At 40.7% G+C, this 21,256-nt stretch overlaps 1 protein-coding gene across 7 annotated transcripts in view; it reads right to left on the bottom strand.

Moving 5' to 3' along the window:
* The window catches only part of NFATC1 (nuclear factor of activated T cells 1), a 115,577-nt gene that overhangs the window by 18,788 nt on the left and 75,533 nt on the right, over positions 1-21,256 (bottom strand). For 2 of the 7 annotated variants that reach the window (XM_040059868.2, XM_040059886.2), the window contains exon 9: positions 15,590-16,276. The exons of 1 other annotated variant lie outside the window; for it this stretch is intronic. In XM_040059868.2, the coding sequence (XP_039915802.1) occupies positions 15,590-16,276 (687 nt within the window). Of the gene's footprint in view, positions 1-415; positions 807-15,589; positions 16,277-21,256 lie in introns of those variants that run through there. 4 more of the 7 variants (XM_040059893.2, XM_040059877.1, XM_040059901.2 and 1 more) reach the window with 4 other exon arrangements.

The raw sequence follows: 21,256 nt of genomic DNA, 5'->3' as shown, positions 1-21,256 counted from the left end.
TCTTATCATCAAGTTCTTACTAAACACAGAGAGACATCTGCACAGGTAGTCTACAAACATGCGATGCACTGCTCTGAGGGCTTGGCAGGAAAAAATGCTAGTCACTGTACTGTAAACACTCTATTTTGTTCATTATTCCCAAAAGATCATTTGAAATATTTTTGAAATATTTTAATGTTGATGTGCAAAAGAGGCAAGTAGATGTGTTCTCTTATTTTGCCTGAATTTTGAAGCACACAAGATTTCCCTGAGGTCAGCAGACTTACTTCTGATTTCCACCACTCAAACAGGACAAGCAAATTTCTGTGTTTACTTCAGTGTGTTGGTTTTAGTTCATGTTCTAAATGAGGCCACAAAACTCTGGTGTTGTGGGAAATTAGCCAATAGTTTTATTTAAAAAATCGACTACCAGGAAGGATGGGTTTGAGCTAGTCTCACACCCTTTTTGACAAGCCAGATACAATGTATGTTAGGAAAGTCACTCTCTCTCTGAGGGCTGTCAGTCCCCTTTTTATAGTCTCTTTCTCCTCAGGGATTGGTGGGTTCTGGATCCTCGCTGTGATTGGCTCCATATCTCAGGTTTGATTGGTCTTTAACAGGAGTCTTTCCGGACCAATCGTTCTTTCCCACCTTTGAACGATTGGTCAGTTGTCCACCAATCAAGGCTTGGAGTCATGGTCTGTTCCGGAGCTTTCTGTGGTGGGGGGGGAAGAAAGATCCCCCCCCTTTTCCTCTTTCTATCTCTCCGGCATTAGTCCTTGGAAAGCATTGCCAACGTTGTTAAGGTTCTAACTCTTCAAGTGTAACTGTTTACAAATCATACAAAGTTGCATATATAAATTAAACTTATAAGATTCAAAGGTCTATCTTTAAGCGTTTATAACACAACCTGTACAAAACCATGGGAACTACTTGAACTATACACAGTTACAAATTGAAATGAACCTTATAAGGTACATGCTTATATACTAATAACTACTTAACAAAATGTTTAACTTCTTATGTCTATAACAGTGCATATGCATGTGGGTACAGTGTGATCCTTGGGCTCTACCCACTTTCTAGGTAACAGTGGAAAACTATGCACAGGATTTCAGCAGTAGCATGTAGGGTTTTTTTTCTAGATTTTAAACCAATTCTCTAGAACTAAAAATCTTTGTTTCACTTGAGTACACAGCACAGCTGCCAATTTTTAGTTGTTAAAACAAGATCATGTTAAGGTCCTTGGTTCTTCCCATCCTCAAAAGAGGCTCCTCATGATATGAACCATATTTGGTTCATATTCAGGTAATTAAATAAACTGGCCAAATTTAGACAGACAAGACAGTATTCTGGCCAAAAAAAACCAAAAAACAAAAAAACAAAAACAAAAACAAAAAACCACAAAAAAACCCCAAAAAACCTTAAACTAGCTAAACCAATTTTTTTTAAAAAGTCACCCTTGACAATACAAAGAGAGTGAATTTGTATTGCTGTACAAGTAGAAGTAGTTAGAAAATATGACGCATTGCCTAATCCTGTTTTAAGCACTGTTATGGCTGTGCTGCATTACATATGCTTATAGAGTAGTACATTTATAGTAAACTGAGTAAGTAATTTGGGAGTAGGATTAGCGAGCTTTCCTTTCACACTAGACCAGATCAAATCACAGTAGGAGATCAATCTGCAACAATTCCAGACTTTTGTTCAAGAAAGGCGAGCATAGTGAAGGTCAGAGACAGCCTAAGAGCAGCATGGCAATTATTTACTGACATGAGACTGGAAAGAATATCACATGGAGCACAACTTGGACTTTAGACACATAGGAAAGAATGGTTCATTTTATGCCACTAATCATAGCCAAGGATTAAGATATTTTGGAAAAGCCCTATTATTTCTCATTCTGCAAACCCGGATTTCATTACTAGTAAATCATGAAGTTTATTAAGTCCATTCATACAAATTAATTTCCCTTCCTGATTTCCATTGGCATGTGTGACAAAGATACATAACAGAAAGCAAAGTTTGCAAAGAAAAGAAAAAAGATATGCAGAAGTGTCTGTTAGTACTTAAGAGCAAGGTAATTTCAAGTAAGGATGCAGCTAGAAGAATCGCCCCTGCAGCTAGTACATTCATTCTTAAATAAATTTATTTTAGGTCTGAACAGGTAGAAATCAATGCAGTTGCACTACAATTAGCTGGATCTATGCTGACTTATTCCAGTTGCCTCTATGAAGAATACCCAAAGGTAAGTTCTCCCATTCATAAGACTTGTAAGATTTCATTTTGCAGCAGCAATGTAAAATCTAGATGTCTTTTCCATATTTTGAGAAATATTCCCACCTACGACAGTGAAGAATTCTTACAATCATTTTAGTGTCACAAGATGTGGGGTTTTCCCCCTCCAGTGGTGCTTCGCCCCATGAAAGTTTTTCATATGAAATGTAAATCAGACAACCTTCTAAACACAGCTACTTTTCCAAAAATAGGCACAGGGAGGTGGTGGCCACATCCCTCGGGGATCATGCATGACAGAAAGCATGATACAGACTCATCTGGCGTCACAAGCATCTGCTACCTCCTCCCTGAAGCAGGCTTTAACTGACAGCAGAGAAATTGTGTTGGTTGCTGCAGAAAACTATATTTTATTATCAGAGAAACCAAAAAAAATTAGCCCTGAAAGACCAGGTATACATCTGGCTGACCTCTGCCTGGCTGGTCAAACACTTTTAGGGTCACAACTCACACCATGAGATGTAGACAGCCCTGTATCTTACCCCCTTCCTCACTAAAATAAATGACAGCAGGTTTGCTGCAAATTTCAAAAGCAGATTTTTTTCCCTGAATATTCATCTAATAACCAAAGAAAAGGTCCATCCATTTGTAGATTTCTTGGCAGGAAATCTGGCCTCTCTATCAAAGTCTGCTCACTTTTCATACAATCCTCTGTGCTGAGTGCTTGAATCCAAAATATTCCTTATAACAATAAAGTCTGCCCTACAGCTAGCTAATGGGACTGTTATGCAAGGGCAGACCTTGGTTCCAGCAAAGTAGTTCATAGCAGCAGAAGATGCTCTGGTTTAAGATGGTGATGCTCCCTATGATAAAATTCAGTGGAAGGGAAGGGATTAGAGAGGAGTATTCTCTTTTACTTTAGCAGATGATTTTTTTTTCACAAGTATCCATGTGATTTTTGGTCTGGAAACACTTAAAAATTTTTGATGAGACACCATTCAGTCCAGGTGCTTTTCCTAAGATAATATTAAATATACCTTTGGAAATTTCAGCAGATGTTCCGATTTCTTCTAGTTCAAAATTTCTTTTGCTACTACTCTGCCTTTATGTAAATGGCTGACTCTAATTGATTCTTTAATACAGTGATTCATAGTCTGTTGTGAATTTTCTACTAATTTCCTTGAGAGTCTGTTATTATTTTCCCTGATTTAACACATCCTGTTTTAGAACATGCATCAAAGTTGATGGAAAAAAAATTAATGGCACTAGGATCACATCCTAAATGTAACTTGAATGCCACCTTTAGAAAGATGCAAAGTAAGGGGAATTCCTGTTTTATTCTTCAGTTGTATATCTTTGAAAGTAAGCTTTTACAAATCCTCAACTGCCTTATCAAGGTCTGATCACTTCTACTCCTTCTAGCACTGTTTTTTCTGGGTAGTTTCCAACTGGGGAAAAATCAATGGATAATATATTTTTATTTTTCTCATTTTAGCTGAATGCCCTGTTACACTCTATGTCTTAAAACTGATACAAAAATTTTTCACTAAGTTCAGGTGATGGGACTATATTTATTCAAAGACTGCTTCCCACCCCCTTAATTTTCACCATATTTCTGGGGGTTTTTGGTCTCCCTATGGGACCTTTCTCCACCCAGTGGCAGCTCTGAAGCCCCTTCCTTGCCCCTCAGAAAACCTGTCTATAGAACACAGAAATAAGCCATGGGGTTATTTGAAGGTCCTGCCCTAGGGGAACTGCCCACCAAACCTTTCCACTTGCAGGCAATGCAGCCATCCACTGCAGATCAATACAGACAGAAATGCTCCTCTACCTCCTCTTTTTGGATCTGTATAAGTTTAAGGAGCAAAATGCTCATTTCATCATCTCCTCTCATTTTTCTCTATACTTAAATTATTTTGGGGCAAAGTGAGGTATTCTTTAGATACACCTTTCCATGGCAGTCAAATCTTGGGCTGTTACTACTCATTTGTACCATTTCACTTTTAGACAAACTCCTCTCTCTCTCACACCCACACTCATCCTTTCCCCTCTTCCAGAATTCATCTGTGCTTTTTTTTTTTTTTTTTTTTTTTCCAATGGGGATGTTATATTTAACCCTCCTTTCATTTCTCTTTTTCTCAGGCCTTCTTTCACTCTAATTACGCCATCAGGTAGTTTCACAGCCACACGCGAAATCTGAAACCTTAAAATGCTTGCTGACTGTGCTACAGCTCCATAAGACAGCTTCTATTTTATTTTCTTTACTAAGTTTCCAAAATAGAGTAAATTTATATACACACATGCACTTGCCTTACTTGTCACAAAGGGCCCCAATTCCCTCATCCCTTCCAAAGTGCTGAAGCCTTTGCAGCCCATGCAGAGCCCCCAGTTTTGACTGGGGGTCCTTGAGTCCTGCAACACAGATCTGCCTCTCCCAGCAAGCACACACCAATTAAGCTGAGGGCTGCAGCTATCTCTGGAATTGTGTGTTAGCTACTAAAATAGCACCAAGAAACTGCCTGCTTTCACATTAGCATGTCCTTCTGGCAAAGCTTTCCTTGACTTCAGCACTACTGGTTCCTCTTGAAGACTCTAGTTTACCATTGAAATGGCATGAAATATCTGGGATATCAGATTGCAAAAACATAAGTCTAAACCCTCTAACCCCAAAGACCATGGTCACCTTTATCTCTACAACTGTGACTACACGTTGAATAGGGCAGAAATCAGCAGTTTGTCTGGTAACAAGGGAGGTTTCCAGGTTCCTACCAAGTGGTGACAGCTTATCCAGCTGTGAGCCTGTGGTTTAAATAGACGGTAGTGTCCTTTTCTGGCCTGTAAAGGTCCACCACAGGTTTCCAGAAACAGTGGGAGAATTCCTGGAAAGTTTTCTGAAGCAGCCATTGCCCCTGTGTTTGTCTGCTGATACAAAAAGCATAGTCTTCTCTCCATGACTGATGGCACTTTCTGCCCTAGAATCAGCTTTGTTTCTTTTGTAATAATGTCTTTCCTCATCCTAACATACTCTCTGTGGGGAAGGAAAAAACCAAGAAAAAATGCCTGAGAACTCTTTCAAAGTTATCTAGGAGCTCAGGGTCTGGAAGGGAACAGCCATCTCCATTTCTGGTAGCCCTTCCAGAGAGATCTTGTGCAGTGTCTGGCTGAAGTACAACTTGGCAAAACTTGGATTCGTTACAACACTCTCAAAACCGGAATTTGCGTGGCATCAATTCTAGCAACTTACGGAAGCTCTAGCCTTTGACATGGTGTGTCATGCAGTGGTTAACAGCTAATGACTCAGGGAAGTTTCTCAGAAAAAGAAAACAAAGAGTGTAAATTAAAAAAACCAAAAAACCAAAAAACAACCCCCACCCCCCAAAAAAAAACCCACCAAAAACCAAAAACCAAACCAAACCAACCAACCAAAAAAACCCCACCAAAACCAACAGTGTCTCTTTTTATATGGCAATTTCATACAAAGTCATCTTGGATTGAGAAGAACATTTGAACCTCCCAGTACGGCTGACCCAAAGCCATTACTATAAGAAGAAGAGGCCTGGAGAAGTTGTTAATGCCTTGTGCAGATGGTCTGAGGTGAAAGGCCTCAAGCCAATAGCTGAGTACAAAGTGCAGCCTGGAGCTTGGTGGAACACAGTCAGCACAGAGGTAAAAAACGTAAGTCAACTAATAGCAAGGAGATCACCAGTCACTTCAGTCTTCCAAAAGAATAAATGGATAGCAAAAGCTCAGATACCAGCACTAGTGACAATCACAGCTCAGAGGCAAAAAGCAGTATGGAGCTGCAATGGTTCAGGAACTGACTGGGCACAACAGAACTTCCAAGGGATGGGCTTCTCCACCTGGCCTCATGTCTAAAAGGCTTTACTCAGTAAGTACCTGCAGGATTTTCAGAAAAGTCAGTCATGCGTACAAGAGACTTAGATCACTCTCACCCACCACAACTAAAAAGATGTAAAAGAATTAGAACACAAAGTCTTATAGTAATTTCAGACGCTTTATCTGGGTATGGATTTGCATATGCAGGATAGAAATAAAGGTTAAAATAAGTATTCTTCAGTCTGTTATTTTTGGATGCTTCTCTTGTGACCCAAAACAGTGATTTTTCTACTTCTTAAGTAATCTGCAGAAGATTTTGCTTATGAAGTGGCACTGAAACACATATTTTCCCTTAAGCACTAGAAAAGGAACTGTCTGTTGCTCCCAGGATATCAAGATGGATTCATAATATCTACAGCAGTACCTATTCTGCAACCTCAAAGCTATCACAAAAGTTATAAAATGGAAGAGATCTTCAGCCCTAGTTCCCACAGAAGTCTAACATCAAAAGCAATCTGGACAGTACAGACATGAAGAGTAATATCATCTTCTATATTCTCTGCAGCAGTATGGCTGTGAAAGAGTAAAAATTAAGTAGAGAAATCATGTGTTAGCTGTGCAAAGGAAAGGCAAGTGAGGAGCATTCTTGCGTTTACATGATAAGCCATAGCAACATAAGGATCAAAGAATTAATCCACTAATTATGGATTTGGATAACCTGTGGCATTGCTTTTTCAAGACTGGTCTGTCACCGAGACACACAAAGCAGTCACACGCAGACAAGAGATTTTTGCAGAGGTTCTTCTGATCCAGCTCCCAGATGAAAGAGCGGAGAGAAGAGACCCCTTTGTTTATTTTTTACTTTTTATACATTTGTGGGTCTAGCAGAAGATTGGCTTTTTGGGGTTTCCACCCCTCAGCCTCAGTGGCCAGACCAATTGTCAGTTACAATTGTTTTCAGGTTAGAAATATGCAAACAAAGGACAGAGAATGAAAAACAAAGGATTTGTTTATATTATTTCTGTGGGAAAGGTAGAAAACTGCTGTAATATTCTACAGTATCTAAAAGATCTGACTCCATCTATGAAAATCAAAAGGCTAATAAAGAAACTCAGAAAAACCAGGGTAACACATGTCCAGTGTTCATGCTGCAATTTATGTGTTCAGGAACAATACGGATTGGGAGTTTTGACACACTTGCAGCATTGTTTCACTCAGCTTTCTGCTATTTGTCTTGCAATAGGTTTCATAGTGTGCAAAATGTAGAAGACCTAAAAGTGAAGCCTGTAAAGGAGAGAGAGGGCTGGTCCAGCTCCCTGGTTTGCTGCCAAATCCAGCCAGGCTGCCCAGCGAGGAACAGGACTGCAGTTTTCCTATTGTATTTCTTACTCACCGATTGTTCCCAGGTATTTTCAGTACCCAGGCTTTGCAGACTTCCTCAGTGACAGAGGAGGAGGGGAACATTTTGAGGGTCTGCTTTTTTTCATAAGCTTCCTCCCAGCCTGGTGATAAGGCTGTTGTGGAAACCTGTGCCCTCTTTTGTTGCAATCAGCATCAGCTTCTCAGAGAGGAGGAAAGACCCGGAGCCAGGTTATCAAGCAGCCTGCTCTCTGCAGCGATGGTCAAGCCGCTATCAGAGCCCTGACACAGCCCCCAGCTGTCTGGCGGGCAGAGATGAAACAACGACTGGTGCAGAAATCTGCTTGGAAAAACTCCCTCTCTGCCTGTCTATCAGGGACCAGGCTTCCATGAATGCAGCTATTATGTATGCTTTAACTACTGCTTGGTCCTGTTCCCAACGAACCCAAAGGGAACGGTGTTATTGACTTAAGTGAGAGCAGAGGCAGGCCCTCCACAGCTTGGGGATCTAGCAGCTTGCCAGTGCCTCTCCAAGAGCACTGTATGTGAAGTCAGGAAGGCTGCTCCCTCTGAAACGGATGTGTTTGCTGAGCTGAGCCGCCAGCCCAGCTCTGCCGAGGTGCTGCTGTGCCGTATTTTGCTCCCTCGAGAACAGAGGCCTGCTACCACAACTTCCCCACAAATGTTTTGACAGAATGGGTTCAGGACACGAGAGCATGGAGGCCAAGGCACGAGGTCACACCTAAGCAGCTAATATTGCTCAGCTCAGCAGAAACGATTCAAACAAACAACATATTCCTAAAATAATTTGCATTGGAACAAAGTTTTCTCACAGAGCTCGTGCTTCTGCAAGCCATGTATTTTCTTTGGCACTGCTCCAGGCTTAAAAGCAGATGTAAATGTTACCAAGGCTCAGACACAGCAGCTTCTCTTCCGACTGCCAGGGCAAGCTTACAGAAAATAACCAACAAAACATTTACTATTTGAAATGGCAACACCAACAGCCATTGATATAGAAATGGAAGAATGAATCGGGCATGGGAGTGAGAAGTGACTTCTTCCAAGTTGCTCTCCGCTGGAAAGAGGGGGAGCAACGCAGCTTCAGACAAACACTTAATAACTCCGAGTGCTAATGTGAAGGTGGGTGCGCAGATGCACATCAACAGAAGGCTGCTTTTTCAACACTGCTTTCTGCAGCTTTGCTGTTGTTTGGTCACCCTCCTGCTCCCTTCACCAGTGTCCAGCATCACTGAATGGGGCTGGAGCCACTAAGGACTTCTTCGAAGGAACTGGACACCTTCTTGAAAGCCTGAGACCCAAGCAGCTCCCTGGAAATATAAGTGCTGACATTGAAAGAAAGCAAAGTTCCATACTATATTTCACAGCATACCACAGCTAAGAGGTAGGCAGAGCTGCTCCGTGGGCAACTGCACACCTGGGGCTGCAGAAAACCAGGAAAGACACTAGCCTAGTCATATGCGCTTCTGGGGGCTTTCTTCTGGGGGGCCTCCTGGGAGACCCAATTCATCAAACTTGCTAGAAACAGCAAAACACTGTTCCCGTGGGTGTGTGGTTTCATGCAACAGGATCCCCCTCCAACCCAGACGTGCAAGTCCACCAAAGGTCTGACTCGAATGCATTACTTCAGCCCTCCCTTACTCATCGCCTACAACCCTAGTCCCAAATGTTAACGACTCAGCATGTTTTATCACAGTAGCATGTACACTTTCAATCATCATTAGAGATGAGGAGGGTCTAGGCACAGGCACCACGCCAGGTTAAGTAAAACTTTCCATGAGGAAAGCTATTTCTTTTCTCCCTGAGCTGCGAGGCTTGGCTAAGAGGGAGGAAGGGAAAAGCTTGCCCAAGCCAGAAGTGTAGACAGTGTTACTGGACTTTGTAGACTACCTGCATGTTGTTCTAATGACATTTGGACTACTGGAAATCACTGGGTGAACTCAGGAGTTTTCAAAGGCATAATTGTGGCAGAAGCAGACTAAACGCCTCAAGAGTCAATCGCTTTAATCATGAAGCTGAGATGTATGAAAAAGCATATATTTCAGTGAAAGAATAATTCTGTCTGCTATGGTTCCTGTTCAAATAAACTATATCACCAAACCACGTGCATTTCCAGAATAAAAAGGAGTAAAAAAAGAACATATGGTTTAGATGCAAAAAACTTTCATATACACTGTATAGGAGATATATGGACTTGTCAGACATCTAACGGTTCAACACTGTAAGCAATTCATGGGAATGACATTAGCAATAGCTCATATTACATCCAGGAGTTACAGCTTTTACTGAAAAAGTTATATTTAAAAGAGCCATGTTTAAAATGAAATGGCTGGCAGGACTGCAGCTTTCAGTAACACTTTACCTGTGGTTTTGCCACTTTTACATACTTATTGGGGGCTTAATACTCCCAACTTACCTTTTCAGAATAAAATACAAGTCGCAATGAGTGCATTCATTAGCATGGTGCTATAAAACTCACAGCTGTGCAAAGACAATCACAAGAACAAAAGCCTCCTTGTTTTAAAAAAGATGATTATGTGGTTCTGATACTTTCTGCTAGCCACATATCCAAACATCAGATACCTTTGTTTATGGCCTGTGTATTTTCATCTTACTATGCAAAGATTTATAGATCTGATCAAGTCAAGAGACCTTTATGAAAATGCTTATGTGGAGAGGAGGGGGCTGAATTAATATACAAAACTTCAGACAGGAGATCTGTCTTTCAGATACTGTTATTTCAGTTCTGGCTCTAACACAGGACTCAGGACATTCTGTAAAATATTTTTTTCGACAGCATGTGGAACCCTGGCCTCATGACCAGCAAAGGGAGTGTGCTCCTGATTTCAACAAGGCTGCCACTGCATCTCAAAAGTTGAGATTAGAAGCCAGGCCTCCTGTACTCAAGCACTGAGTAATCAAGTACCTTCATTAAGGAATTCTCCAGGATGCTGCTTTGCTTTCACTTAAGAACTGCTTTTGTAAAGTTTTGTGCATTAATATAACAAATGGGATTACAGATTGTACAATACACCTTAAAATCTACTGAGAATATAAATCATACAGTTTTTCCTGCTGGTACCAATGTGTTTCCCCCTTGCTATTTCAAAATAGCTTAATTTTCATCTGTAATGAAAACTATATTCTTTGACATTTCTAACAGCAGGAAATACTTTCACAAATGAGTGTCATTCTGATGCAGTAAAATATCTAATAGCTTGTTTGAGTGCCAGTTACAACCTGAAAAATATTTCTTGGCATCATCCATCCTGGTGAAATGAAAGACTTGGAGTTCAGTTCTGTGTTCCACACCGGCTGCACTAGGTTCAGGAAAAGGAAATGGGGATGAGGAAGGTGATTTCAAGTCACCCTACAGCATCTCCTGTTATGAGCCTAGCCAGTTCGCAGCTGCCTGGACATCCGGAAAGCAGTGTGAGCTTCTACTCTCCAGCCTCTGGCTTCTGGTTTCTTCTACCACTAAGAAAGGCAGTTAAAACTCTGAAAAACTGTCTGAGCTGCCCTAGTCAACAGAAAAGAAGGAGGCTTGGTTCAAGAGCAGACTAGCATAGTACTTTTGACCCAAGTACTAGTCAGATAACTGCAGAGAGAAGAACACTCAAAATATAAAGATGTCAAAGATACAAATGAGGTAAATTTTCGCATCTAGTTCAAGGGACCTGGAAGAATTCTCAGCTTGTAGCTTCTCCAAACTATCCATCTCTTTGGGCAATACTAATTTCACTTCATATCTCAAAGGGCTGTGTAGCAGACACATAAATATCTAAATAATGTGTATTTTCTTAAAAGAAATTACAGCATGGACTTGTACTAAAGAGGTCCCTCAAGCCTGCCTGCCTAAAGATTTTCCATGAGCTCCAGCAATGTACCACCCCACACTCCTCCCAGGTTAGATCTGAAAGGCAAACATCACTTAACTTTCACTGCCTAGGGCAGGATGGCACACGCATATGGAGACACCATCAGTCCCAGCATCACCTACCAAGGTGCCCCAGTGTCCTGCAGGTGTCTGCAAGAGCTCCTAGTGCAGAGGACAGGAGACACTCCCCCTGCAAAGGACCATGGACTCTTGCAGAGGACCAAAACCAGGCATAAATGTCACAATTTCAATCACTTTTAATCAAATTTTCCTGCGAAAGCAGTAAAGGCAGTCAGCTACAATCTTTGTTAAGAGGCTGAACTCAAAATGATTTGAAACGGGTGCTGGTGTCCAAGCCAGATAACTTTCAGTATCAAGAACACAGCCATAATATATCAGGTATCACTTTATGCGTGAGTTTTAAATACGTTCTATATGTGGAATCATATATTCATATACTGAAATGGACAGCACATTTAATGAGTAGCCCAGGTGGCTACTGTAGATTTTCATTTAAAATGATTGCCAAGACCAGAACTTCCTTACCAAAATGGAATTCTCTTCATGTGCTTCCTTTATATTACTTCAGCTACCTACCTTTACCAAAGCAGAAAAATGTCATATAAAGGATCTCTATTTATATAAATTCATTGACTGCTTTTTCATCTATACTTTGCAGTGTAAATGGTCTATATCTGGACATATTCTAGAACTAAAGGAATTAATATTACTTTGAACCCATAAGCTGAAACAAAAAGATTTCTCCTTATACTGGTCCAAAACTGCTTTATGTGTATTAGATACATAAATCAAACCTCCCTAAAGTGGTAAACAAGCAATCAAAATTTTATCAGTTATAATCTGGGAAAATTAATTGGATATTTTATTTTTCTGGTAGTCCCTTAAGTATGTTAGATGTCAATACCTCACACTTCTTAAATACTTTTAGATAAAACTGGAGGAATTAAATAGCTACAAGATGCTATGAAGATACACTTATTAAAATGAGCGATGCTTTGAGAATTTAATTTTTAATGTCATTGAAATATTTCATTTATCAGGGATGAGGAAAAGAGTTGTTATACTTGGAGCAGCAGGCAAGGAAAGTAGTTAAGAACACTTGATTTGTCTCTGGCTTTCATATTGTTCACAAATGCTACAGACATTCCACCCACTCCTCCAACAAGAAGAACACTTATAGGTGGAAACACTAGTAATTAAAAATGGTGATGTCTTCAAAAAGCTCCTATTAAAAAAACAAACAAAAAAGTCAGGCACATGGAAAAACAAGTTGTTCCTATTTGGTATGAGCCATTCGCCAAAACTCATGGTCCCATGTTCCACTGTTATGGTCAGAGGTGTGAATGAAACAGTACCAGTCACAAAGGCACTGCATACCTGCTCTGCCCTCTCTGTGCTGATCTGAGTGAGCAGCACTCTCTATGACACCAGGAGCAATCACTGATGGTTTCCAGGCAGTCACTGGAGTGGCCAAACTGCCCTTTGAGACTGTGTGACATCTCCCTCCCATAACTGACAGGTGAGCATGAGAAGGGGATTTTTAACCAGGACAGGATGAGTGATTAGATAGTTGCTAGGGAAGATAAGATCACATCAAAACTGGCTTTAATTCATACTTGCTCTGGCCTATTGGTGGGCTTCTGCCACCCACAGTGACCCTGCAGGACCCCTTGATCCACAGCACCAGGTTTCTTGCCCCCCTCTCAAGGGCTGGATCCAGCTACTGGATGTGGTCCCATGAGCTGACCCAACAGAAAACAATGTGGATTTTGCTATTTTGGGCAGGCTAATTTTCCATTAGCCTGCTCTGCTGCTCCATAATCAATTGATACGACTTGAAGGAAGCAGCAAGAACACGTAACACAGCAAGATGGATTGAGGCCACCCTTTCCATAGGAGCCTGCAGTTCCATCAGATTAAATGTAATGTGAAACCAAGGTCTGCATTGGTGCTGAAAATGCTGCCTTCATGAAATGCATATAACATATACCTAAACAGGCTTCCAGCCTAACTCACAGATTCATGCTCCTGTACTGCATGTCTGAAGCCTGCCAGAGCTCTCTCTGCATGGTTTGAACAGGGTGTCTTGGCCAGCACAAATCCAACAAGAAACACTTCCTGCCTTTAGCCCCTCATCCAGATACTGAGACAAATAAAAAGAGGGTAGTAGTCCACTCCAGATATACAGAGTGGATGACCTCTTCTTCAGGCAGTGAGATAAAGTTTAGATAGGAAATGGCAGGGGGTTCAGCTCCATCCGTGTGACCCTTGAGACAAGCCTAAAGACCATTTTAGCCATTTCTGATTGACCCTCTTGGAGGGAACTGGTGGTATTTAATTTATTGAACTACAAAGGCCTGGGTTTCTTCCTATTATATACTGTTATCAGGACTGTTACGTCTTTCTTGTTCTACAGTCTTGTGGTGAGCCACAGGATGATTTTGAAAGCCTGCAGGATACCAAAGGGAAGTATATCTGGATTTGGCTAGCTGAAGAGTTCTTCAAAGTCAACCTCAAGTATCAGTGCAGATGTACACGGTGGCTTCTGCAATTAGTTCTGATGATCTGTTAGAGGACTGGTGTGCATGTTTGTCCAGAATAGAGTGATGGAACAGAGACGAAGTTAAAGGCTAAACCACTTACGCTTTGTCAAAGAGAATGAGCATTGCTGAAAATAGTAAAACCTCTCTCTCAGACCACATGGTAACAAAGTTCCTCTGTTCCTCCATGAGAAACCTAAAGTAGACATGGCTGAGGAGCTTCATTCACCCTTCATCCCTGAGACACAGTCCTATCTCTCCAGCAGGGACCAGCCAAAGGCAGCTTTTGTGGCTCTGTCAGAGAGGAGGTTGCTGGATTTTTGAGAGGTAAAGCAGGAAGGCTGCCCCTTTCTTGTGCTTTTCTACAAAAGACAGCTACACACTAGATTTAGATTTATCTAAATTCTCCTCCTTACATAGATAAACTCTGTTTTTTCTCAAATCCAAAATTCTGGAATGGCTTTTTTTGGCTTGTTACATTTCTCATTTAGCTTGTTGAAATCATGCTCCTTTGCAGCATAGGTAAGTGATAAAAATGGACACTGTATGAAGAAAACCTTGTCAAAAAGATGTGTTGTGCAAAACTAGAGACATTAACTCCTAAGTAGGAAAAGTTGCCTAGACCTCTCTATCATGCAACCAATAACAACTTCTGTTAAGAAAAATAATTTTCCTAGAGTTCAAAAGCAAAGAGCTGCTACTCAGCCTTCAGAACATTAATTTGCAATCCTAATTCAGTGAGTAGCATGCTGTTTACAATAGAATGAAAAAATGTCCTTTTTTTTTTTTAAAAAAAAAAAGTGCAATGAATTGTCCTTAAATTTTTCCTGAAGGACATTAACATTCAGATGTTCCTTGGCACCAATTAGTTTCAATGGAGCCGTTTAAGTGGCATTTCTTCTTCAACTAGCATGGTATGCTATATAAAGTTATGTGGCTATTGGAAGTGAATTCACATCCTGCATTAAGGTAAGGGTCCAGAATACTACTGGGATACTTAGCAGCAAATACTAAATGGCAGTTCAGTAAGGTCACATAACCAAATCCCATATTATCCCTTTTATTACATTCAAATACTAAGTATTTGGTAAATAGGGTCTTACAAGTTTATCACAGCATTTCAACTTTTCAGTGCTGCATGTAGAATATATAAGAATCTTACAAAACCAGAAAAAGGGAAAAAAAAAAAAAAAAAAAGCAGTAGCAAGGCCACAATAAAAATGGGGGAAAATGTCTTAACATCAGATGCAAATAGACTGAAAAGTGGTGCTGAAAGATATGCCTCTATTTTTAATTTGAACCTTCTCAACTGAAGTAGAGCAGTTTAAGATTTAGTTTCAGGGAACAGATTTGCACATCAGATGTTTCACTGCATTATGAATGGAACAATGTTAAATTTGTTTTCACTGCAGCTCTACAGGTCACTGGCATGGGTGTAAGCCAAGAACACACAGTTAAGATTACTACCACATAGCTACTGGTCATGCAGCTAGAGCTCTATGCTAACTAACAACATTTAATGCTTAGATAATGTGGTTTCATTATTGCAAAAGAAATGAGAGGGCCCTTTCCTGTAAAAAGACAATTCAAGCAAAGTCCGCACTTTTCCACCAGGCTATTAATTGAACTTTTTTTCCCACCAGGATTTGAAAGAAGGGGAGGTTAAGGGAACTCACTGATAGAGCAACATGGTGAACGCAAACCTGTGCTGTGGAAGACTTACCATCATCCAGGTACATCTGGTCCAATTCCTCAGGTTCTCGCTTGATCGTTACAGGAATAGGGGCCAAATTATGATTACTTTCCTCATGCAACTCTGGCAATGACAGTGGTTGGGTTGTTGGAGACTCATTTCTGTGAACCTTCGGCAGTTGCTGCTGCTGTTGACCCATTATGGATGAGTGAGTTGGACTGCAGGACTGCAAATAGGTTGGCTCTTGGGTAACAGATGGAACTGGAGAAGAGGGACTGTTGGGATAGAGTGTTTGTTGATAACCAAGGGGACAGCTACTGCTCTGATGTTGACTCACCTGCGGCTGCAGCATGATGTGAGATGATTGCTCGGGGGGACTTGGGTGCACAACTATAGACCTTGGCACTTCCTGTATGGTGGGGACACCTCCAGCGGGCTGCTGAAGTCCGAGGTGACTGTGGCCCGGGTTGGGGATGCACTTGTATGGAGAGGACGAAAGGTCATGCAGCTTGGGGCTTGCGTTGGGAGAAGGTGACATCACAGCATTTCTCTGTTGACAGGAGGCAAAGCCGGCCACGAGGCACGAACCAGGATCAGGGGGCATCATGATCTGCTGACTGTAGTATGGTTTAGAGAGAGAGCTTAAGCCATGGTTCATTGGTCCACAGGTTTGAGCAGGCTCATAGTCATCTGTGGGTTCTGTTTTTATAATTGGAACTGTTAAAAGAAAAAAGGTTTTAAATAAACATGAGTTGCGTATTGGTATGATCAAGTTGGCTTGTGGCTAGGATACCCTTTGCAAAACAAACAACGTCGTGAATAAGACTCTGTGTGTCTTTTGCCTAGTTCTCCCACCCTATAAAAAAAATGAATGAGTCATCAGCACAAGAAAGTCACAGCTGGTTCTAATATTGAAAAGGACTATTTTCTTTGGACTCTCCTCCAGCACTAATGTGCTATAAAAATCTATTTGCAAATAGCTGTGCTTCAGTGGAAGCTTTGGACCCAAGGGCTCCATGGATTTGTAGTAATCAAGGCAAGAATTTTAACTTGGATAGACTACTGCATTTCTACAGCTACCGATGGCCCATTTGATAAATGTCTGTACACGCAGTAAACTGGAGCATAATAAGGCAGAGATGGGGCTTTTAGAGTTCAATGAAAATAAAGTTGCAAAGATACATGACAAAGTGCTATGTATAAGAAGTTTTCAATTATGAGGATATTTTTCAAAGAGTAGGATCTGATTTATTTCGTTTTTTACATAATTGCAGTTGATTTTTGCTAATGCCAGCTCCTCACAAATGTTAGTCAGTCTCTGGCTACCAAGAAAAACTGATTCCTGTTCTAGACCTCTGCTTGCTCTACCTACTGTTCCAAACAATGCCCTAGCTGAGCTGTCATGTCTCTAAAAACTACCAGAATGTGGACAGAAATGATTGTCAGTGAACATCAACTCAGTCATGACAAATGCAGAGCTGCTTTCTCAACACATAAGAAAGATCCTTTCTCAAATCAAAATGTCTTTTCAACATTTGCTTTCTCTCTCAAATCAAAAAGAGGTGTCTTTGAAGCTTCTCCTACAACAGATGCAGTGCACAGGTAAAACTGACCCACTTTCTCTAACAGGAAAATTACAAATAATAGGGCCAAGATAGAATGTAGATGTATTTTTTTCTAGACAGATGAAACTCTAATGTATGTAACAATCAAGTATGGATGCACTGTGGCATTTATCTTCTTTCTAAAAAATTTCTGGTGACACCAGAGAATATTTTTCATCATATTCTAATAACCAACCCATTGTGGCATGAAGTTAATAATGAAACATCTTTTTACAACTCAGCTCAGATACATGTGTGTTGCATGAGTGTCTCTGTATTTTTATTTGCAGGTGTTTTACAAAACCCTTACGCATTGTCCAGCCATTTATTGTTTGTGCATGAGTCTTTTCAAGCCCCTTAAAACACACGTGTCCATCTGTACATATAAAACCTCTTTTAACACTCACAGATTTTGTTGGTGGTGAATGCACTTCACTACCCTTGTTTTACAGTCCCCGAACCCCTTGTTAACTTTGTTCCTTTTATGTTCTTTTACATGTAAATGTTTGCAACACTTGTTTCAAGATTTCTAGCACCCTAGTAAAAACAGGTCTATATATGGAACAGATGCATAGGTGCTGCTCAAGACAAATATGCTAGGTGTGACGGATTGTCATTGGATCTTATTTTCACCAGCTTGTGTGCTGCACACTGGCTAGCAGGGCTACTAATGCACTTGGTTGCAGAGAAGCAGATTCCAGGTTCAGTGACAGCTTTACAAAACCACTATCACACCTTTTAGGAAAATGCAGGACTGAAGAAACGCACCTAGATAAACACAGCAACTCAGATATTGTAAGAAAATACCTTTAACAAGTTCCTGAGCTAGCAAATATTCTCACATGTTTTGTATTAGGTTCACTGTGCTAGCACTAACCTAAGCACAGCTGGAAATATGATGGTTGTTGAACACTGAATTTTCCCAATATATCATTGTTATAGAAACACCTGTGCTAAATGATTCCAAGCTCAACCACTGGCAATACAACTCCAATAAACCCTGGAGTCGTCTGACTTGTTATAACCTAGGGAAGGGTTATAGCCCTGGTGACAGGCAGGCTGGAGGCTTTACAAAAGGCGGGTTCCTGATTTCAGGCTGGCTTTTCATTGTAGCTCTTCTGTAGCACACCCTTGCTATCTGGTTCACCAAGCACTTTTTTGTCACTTCAGTCAGAGTTTTTTCTTCACAAAAGCAATGCTATGGGGTCCACTTGGAAGTCTGATTAGTAGTCATGAATATTGAGAATCTCTTTTTGTGTGTTGCCACACTGAAATACACACCCTGCAGCCAATGAAGGACCACCAGTAAGTCCTGCTCTGCACCAGGTGAAGGACAGATGGGTGGGGAGGGACTCTATTCCACACCTGTTAGTCCAAAAACTCACCTGGAGATGGTGACAGCAACCAAAGACACTCCTGGTGCCTACAAATTCAGAAGGAAAACAGAGACTGCTCAGGGCTAGTCAGGGTTGTTTTGCTTTGAACTAATACTTATGGGCATCGTTTTTTTCATGTAATGGGAAACAAATTGTCTTCAAATGGACAAATACTACCTGCACTTATACTTAGAGCTGCCTGAACATGTTCAACTGAACTGTTTTCATACCTTTTTAAATGTGTTTTTCCAACACAGTAAAAAAAGTCAGCCCTTACAGTATCATACATTTTGTTGGTATGCTAATCTCATCACTAGAATAGGTATCACACCAGAGGACAGAAGAGTATTCCTGCTGAAATGGTGAAGGGATTTGCATCTGACTTTTCTGTGTTTTGCCTGCTGCATGGCCATTAACCCTCTGCAGAGTGAGTGTGAGCATCATATAGGCTGGGATGGCAGCCATTCAGTCCTCTTTAAAAAACTGGAAATGTCTTCAAGAGGTACCAGTTTCGAGAAGGAAGGTCTGTAGGATTTTTTTTTTAACATGAAGAAACAATTACTAGCAATCCAGATGATCTGGAATCAGATCTGTAAAGCTGAGCATGTCAGATGACATTAACATTCTGGCCAGATCTCAACTTTAGTATTTTACAGAATAACTATAGTACTTGACTTTTGGAGAATACAATACCACAAATTGCTACATTACATCAGTTAATGGTTTATTTATGCTACTCTGTCCCATTACCTGCTTCTCCCCAGCCTATGTATTTTCAACAAATGGAGTAACAAAGGCCAAAAATCTTTGCCAATGTTTGTAATTGCAAACTTAATTCAAACTACCAGTGGGTCTGATCTGGCCATTCTGAAAATACTCTGATTGTGTCAAAAGTTGGTGTGAATCACCTTATATTCTTTCTTTGAAAGGGCAACTGTTTTCTTCCACTTTTCAAAGGACTTTAGAGGGTCTGAAGTAAGAGCTATGGGTACACCAAAACCCATGCAGGAACAGCCTGTAACCTACTTACCATCACAGCATCTATGGTGGTACTCAAACACTGTCATGAGGCTACAAGGAACTAACACACCCTCACCCACTGTCTCACTGACTTTTGGGGGACAGAGATGTTCAGCTGGGGGGGGCAACTGCATCTGACTTAGAACAGGGTACGAACCTTAGTACCCACCTTCACTGTTCTCTCCTAGACAGGAAAATCATAGAATACCCTGACTTGGAAGGGACCCTCAAGGATCAAGTCCAAATCATTCTCACATGTCCAGGAGAACCCTGGACAGCTCACAGGGGAGCCCTCGGCACCAGACAACACAGTGGACAGAAGTGTTCACTGGCCATCTGGGTACTTATGTTGCCACTTATCTACTGACTCATGCTTGATGAACTGCAAGTTTTTACAAACCCAAGATCAAAAAAGGGGGTTTGAGCCCTGTTACATATCCCAGTGGAGGCACAGTAAGCTAGCTGCCATAACACACATCCATTTCCATTGTCACTGACTTCCACAAGTGACTATTTCACACTGGGAGATGCAATGTGTAGACAGTACTGCTAATTTTCTCTGGATTAACATTTAGCAGAGAACAATATTAGTCTAACTAACTTCTAGCTCAAATATTTCAGATCTTGAATGACTTGGTAAAACCCTGCCAGTTAAAAGAGACACTTCTAGTCAGTCACAGAGCAGGCCTGGGCTGACAATAAACTGCAAAGCCCTACAGCTGTTAAGAACCCGTGAGCACTTTCAGCAGAAACAGTCACTTAAATCCAGCAGAGCCATACCAAATAGCAACAATTGTTCTGTCTCAGAACTGCTCCGTGGTGCTGAGGTAGCACCCAATCTTGCAGACTCTCAGCTGGCTAGAACGAAAAACTGTGACTGAATCTGCCATATGCTGAGATTTGCCTAAAATAAACTGCAGCAATGAAGCCTGAATTTGCAAAATTGTAAACACAAAAGATGATACTCTTTCTATGTACGCTCAGACTCAGAAGCAACATGATTCATTTAAGAGTGCTGAAGGATCTGGCCCTTGCCCTAAAAAGGTAAAAAAGAATGCAAGTTTGGTACAGTGAAATTTTAAATGCCTGTTACTTCACAATGCATTAGGTCAGCTGACAGTTTTAAACAGTCCCCAATTTTGAATATCAAAATATGGCAGAAGTCACTGTTCTAAATTAGTCTGATAAGCAAATTAATTTCTAATTGGTTTTCAATGGTTTAGCGATGCCTTCTTAGACTCTGAACTCATGTCATTATGTCATCTAATTTAATATGAAGTTCTGAGAACCACACATTGGCAGCAGCCCTAGCTATAAATCAAAGATTCTTACTCAGAGAGATCAGGGTTATGACATCATACCAAGGCACTGGTGGAAGACAATGGTCCTTCTGTGTGTGCCTGAATCTGGGAGAAATATTTCAGCCAGTTCTGCAAGCCCACATTTAAATAAAAGGCCTTTCTAGCAGGTAAAATTTAATACATCAAACCTAGAAGAAAAATAATAAATCATGCACATTCAGTAAAGGAAATCAGAAAGTACTCAGATATACACTATATATATATTTTTTTTTTGGCAATTATAACAAGTGTGTGTTTGCTTTTGAACTTCAGCAATCTAGACAGGTTTTTAAAGTTGTTTTTTTTTGGGTGGGGCATGGATGTTATTAAAATATGTGAACTGAAAAAAGAAAATCT

This window comes from Hirundo rustica, chromosome 1 (assembly GCF_015227805.2).
Source record: "Hirundo rustica isolate bHirRus1 chromosome 1, bHirRus1.pri.v3, whole genome shotgun sequence".
NCBI lineage: Eukaryota > Metazoa > Chordata > Aves > Passeriformes > Hirundinidae > Hirundo > Hirundo rustica.
Note: the sequence above shows the minus strand (reverse complement) of the source record. Positions and strands in the feature narration are given on the sequence as shown.